The sequence below is a fragment of the Salvelinus sp. IW2-2015 genome, unplaced genomic scaffold (genome assembly GCF_002910315.2).
Source record: "Salvelinus sp. IW2-2015 unplaced genomic scaffold, ASM291031v2 Un_scaffold3339, whole genome shotgun sequence".
Taxonomy (NCBI): Eukaryota; Metazoa; Chordata; class Actinopteri; order Salmoniformes; family Salmonidae; genus Salvelinus; species Salvelinus sp. IW2-2015.
In genome coordinates, this window is record NW_019944623.1 from 72844 (window position 1) to 77024 (window position 4181).

The window sequence follows — 4181 nt, forward strand, 5'->3', positions numbered from 1 at the left end:
GAACGGCTACCCAAAACGTTTGACCCATGTTAACAATTTAAAGAAAATGCTACCAAATACTAATTGAGTGTATGTAAACTTCTGACCCTCTGGGAATGTCCCTTTTTCCTCCAAACATAACGATGGTCATTATGGCCAAACAGTTCTATTTTTGTTTCATCAGACCAGAGGACATTTCTCCAAATAGTACAATCTTTGTCCCCATGTGCAGTTGCAAACCGTAGTCTGGATTTTTTTATGGCGGTTTTGGAGCAGTGGCTTCTTCCTTGCTGAGCGGCCTTTCAGGTTATGTTGATATAGGACTCATTTTACTGTGGATATAGATACTTTTGTACCTGTTTCCTCCAGCATCTTCACAAGGTCCTTTGCTGTTGTTCTGGGATCGATTTGGATTTTTCGCACAAAAGTACGTTCGCCTCTAGGAGACGTCTCCTTCCTGAGCGGTATGACGGCTGCATGGTCCCATGGTGTTTATACTTGCGTACTTTTGTTTGTACAGATGAACGTGGTACCTTCAGGCATTTGGAAAGGATGAACCAGACTTGTGGAGGTCTCCAAATTTTTTTCTGAGGTCTTTGCTGATTTCTTTTGATTTTCCCATGATGTTAAGCAAAAAGGCACTGAGTTTGAAGGTAGGCCTTGAAATATATCCACAGGTACACCTCCAATTGACTCAAATGATGTCAATTAGCCTATCAGAACTTCTAAAGCCATGACACAATTTTCTGGAATTGTCCAAGCTGTTTACAGGCACAGTCAACTTAGTGTATGTAAACTTCTGACCCACTGGAATTGTGATACAGTGAAATAATCTGTCTGTAAACAATTGTTGGAAAAATGACTTGTGTCATGCACAAAGTAGATGTCCTAACCAACTTGCCAAAACTATAGTTTGTTAACAAGAAATTTGTGGATTGGTTGAAAAACTAGTTTTAATGACTCCTACCTAAGCATATGTAAACTTCCGACTTCAACTGTAGTTCCTGCAGTTCCTCGGTCGGCCTTCAATTTGAGATACTTAATGAGAGGAGGCAGCACTGAGCTAGCCTGCAACGTCACTTCTTAGACTAGCTCTAACTACACATGCAATGTTTCCAAAAAGTCCTCCATGAAGCAAGATGGGGACTTCCTGAAAATACACTTTCTGATCTTCAAATGCGCCACTGAGCATTCTCATAGGAAACAATGGGGTGATGTCATCGATGGCTTCGTCCATATCTTTTACAGTCTATGGGTTGCCATGACTGCGGTAGTTTTAACTGCATTGCATGCTGGCGGTCATACGCAGCACCATATCTGCAATGTGAATAGTTTTATGATTTTTTTTCTTATTGTTTAAACAATAAATATTGCAGTTTTAACATTAAGAAATATTTTACATTTGTTACAACGCTATCCTGTACCCTAGTTAGGGCTGGCACAATTACCTTTAACTGATGAATACCCCTTTTTTTTGTGGTGTTGCTCCTTGCTGAAACAAGCTTCTTGTTTCAGCAAGAAGCTTATCTTCTAATTCTTCATATGTTTGCTATTCGAACGGTTGTTATTTTAGCTGGCCAATTATCGTCATTTAAAATTCCATGACCATCACAGACCTCGTCCATTATCAGCTGTAATTATATTATTGATTGCTCTCAAGGCTTATTTCTCCATCTGTGTTCCAGCCTGGAGGACTTGACACAATTAGTGTCCAGTGTTTATCACTGGCTTATTAATGTTGAAGGGAAATATTGACTGTGTCAACCAGAGGAAATAAACACGGTGCCCATTTCCACTAAACCCTCTCGGTCTATCTCTATCACCCTCTGTCTGTCCCTCTCTTACTCTCTCTTTCCTTCTCTATCTCTATCACCCTCTGTCTGTCTCTCTCTTACTCTCTCTCTCTTTCCTTCTCTATCACCCTCTGTCTGTCTCTCTCTTACTCTCGCTCTTTCCTTCTCTATCTCTATCACCCTCTCTGTCCCTCTCTTACTCTCTTTACTTCTCTATCTCTCTGTAAATGGGGTGATGAATTTGATTTCTATACATTTCTGGTAAACAACTCACTAGGAGGCTCTCTTTTTCAGGTCTAGCCCAAGAAGTAGATGGAAGCGTTGCTGGTAAGGAGAACATTTATGGTCTGATGTCTTTTCATAAGCTAAAGCTGACTAACTGTTAACGTTTACCAACTCCCTCCCTCGATCCCTCCCCCCATCTTTCTCCTTCTCTCCTCTTTCTCTCTTTCTCTCTCTCTCTCTCTCTCACTCACTCACTCACTCACTCACTCACTCACTCACTCACTCACTCACTCACTCACTCACTCTCACACACACACACTATGCTGGTACAGTCCACACAGCGTGTGCTGTGGGGAAGATTCAAGTCAGCATGCGTAAAGCGGCCAAAGGAAAGTGGGAGGAGCTTGGTGAACCACTGGAATTCCATGATTCTCTTTTCAGGAAGAAAGATCGAGGTATGAATAGGGGCTCTTTTCCAATATGTCTTTCCTTGATTCCTCACAGCCTCACTCCTCACCTTCTTCTCAAAACGCTTTGGAGGAGAATGTAAGAGGGGTGGGACCTTGTACTTTCTCCTCCAATGCGTTTTGAGGAGGAGGCAAGGAGAGAGGAAGTGAGGAATCGAGAAAAGACGAAAGAAAGAGCCAGAATGCCATTTCAGACACATCCAAAGAGATGTTTATCAATCGGTCTTCTGAATTGATTTTATTACATTCCCCTATTAACCAAAATCACATGTTAGTTATTCACTCTCTCTCTCTCAGCGATCTTCTACAGAGAGTGTATGTTAGTTTCTAAGACGGAGGTCACACACGACACCTGGGTGTTCCGGTTACAACTCCCTCTAGGGACGCTCATGCTACGTTAGGCCAGTTGGGAAACACATCTACCTCAAGCCCTCATCCAAGGTAAAGCCTAGCCTATAGATCCATGCTAATGCTAACGCTACATCTAGGCTAGAGCTAATCCCATAGCAGCCCATGCGGTCCATTGCTAGTGCTTGTGCTATGCTGCTGTTTTACATTTTATTTAACCTTTATTTATACATGCTTTCTCATGAGATAAAATCTCTTTTTCAAGCGAGACCTGGTCCAACAGCAGCAGGGGGAACAACGTTTCAGACAAAACAACTTAGATACACTAACACAACATTGAATAAAACTATAGACACACATACACTACAACTATTACATAAAGAAACACAAATGTCATAACAAAATAAAAAACAGCTGTCCTAAAGACAATTACCGCTTCTATGATATTTACGTCGACCAAGTGTTTAAACTCCACCAAATGACTAGATAATCAAATTTTTAAATGTTCAGGAGAGAATTCCAGGACCACTGAGTTGAGTAACTTTAACAATTTCCACCATGACCTATTCTAATTATTGGTACTGTTATAAAGCAAATGAGAATGTGACCGTTTATATATATTTACTGATCAGATTTTTTTTTAAGCAGATAAAGTGGCATTTTACCCAATATGGCCTTATAAATCAGTTTATACCGGTGTTTAAGCCTACGCAAGGTCAATGACGACCAGCCAGGGTAGCCAGGGTAGTGGTTGAAGCATATATATATATATATATATAATATATATATATATATATATATATATATATATATATATATATATATATATAGCATATGGTCTCACAAGGGGTCTGAGGATCTCATCTCGGTACCTAATGGCAGTCAGGCTACTCTGACGAGCACATGGACGGCTGTGCGGCCCCCCAAGAAAATGCCACCCCACACCATGACTGACCCACCGCCAAACCGGTCATGCTGGAGGATGTTGCAGGCAGCAGAACGTTCTCCACGGCGCTCCAGACTCAGTTGGCTATGAAAAGCCAACTGAAAATTATTCATGATTATTATTTGACCATGCTTGTCACTTATGAACATTTTGAACATCTTGGCATAGTTCTGTTATAATCTCCACCCAGCACAGCCAGAAGAGGACTGGCCACCCCTCATAGCCTGGTTCCTCTCTAGGTTTCTTCCTATGCTCAAAAAAATAAAGGAACACTTAATCAACACAATGTAACTCCAAGTCAATCACACTTCTGTGAAATCAAACTGTCCACTTAGGAAGCAACACTGATTGACAATAAATTTCACATGCTGTTGTGTAGGCAATTAGCAAAACACCCCCAATAAAGGAGTGGTTCTGCAGGTG

General features: G+C 41.1%; 1 protein-coding gene across 1 annotated transcript in view; it reads left to right on the forward strand.

Annotated features, from left to right (window-relative positions):
• Positions 1-3188, forward strand: part of LOC112075689 (cytochrome b5 reductase 4-like) — a 19059-nt gene extending 15871 nt beyond the window's left edge. Inside the window, exons 10-12 of the mRNA XM_070441024.1 lie at positions 2067-2099; positions 2330-2452; positions 2762-3188. Of these exons, the coding sequence (XP_070297125.1) occupies positions 2067-2099; positions 2330-2452; positions 2762-2865 (260 nt within the window). The 3' untranslated portion in view covers positions 2866-3188. The remainder of the gene's footprint in view (positions 1-2066; positions 2100-2329; positions 2453-2761) is intronic.
• Positions 3189-4181: the final 993 nt, after the last annotated feature.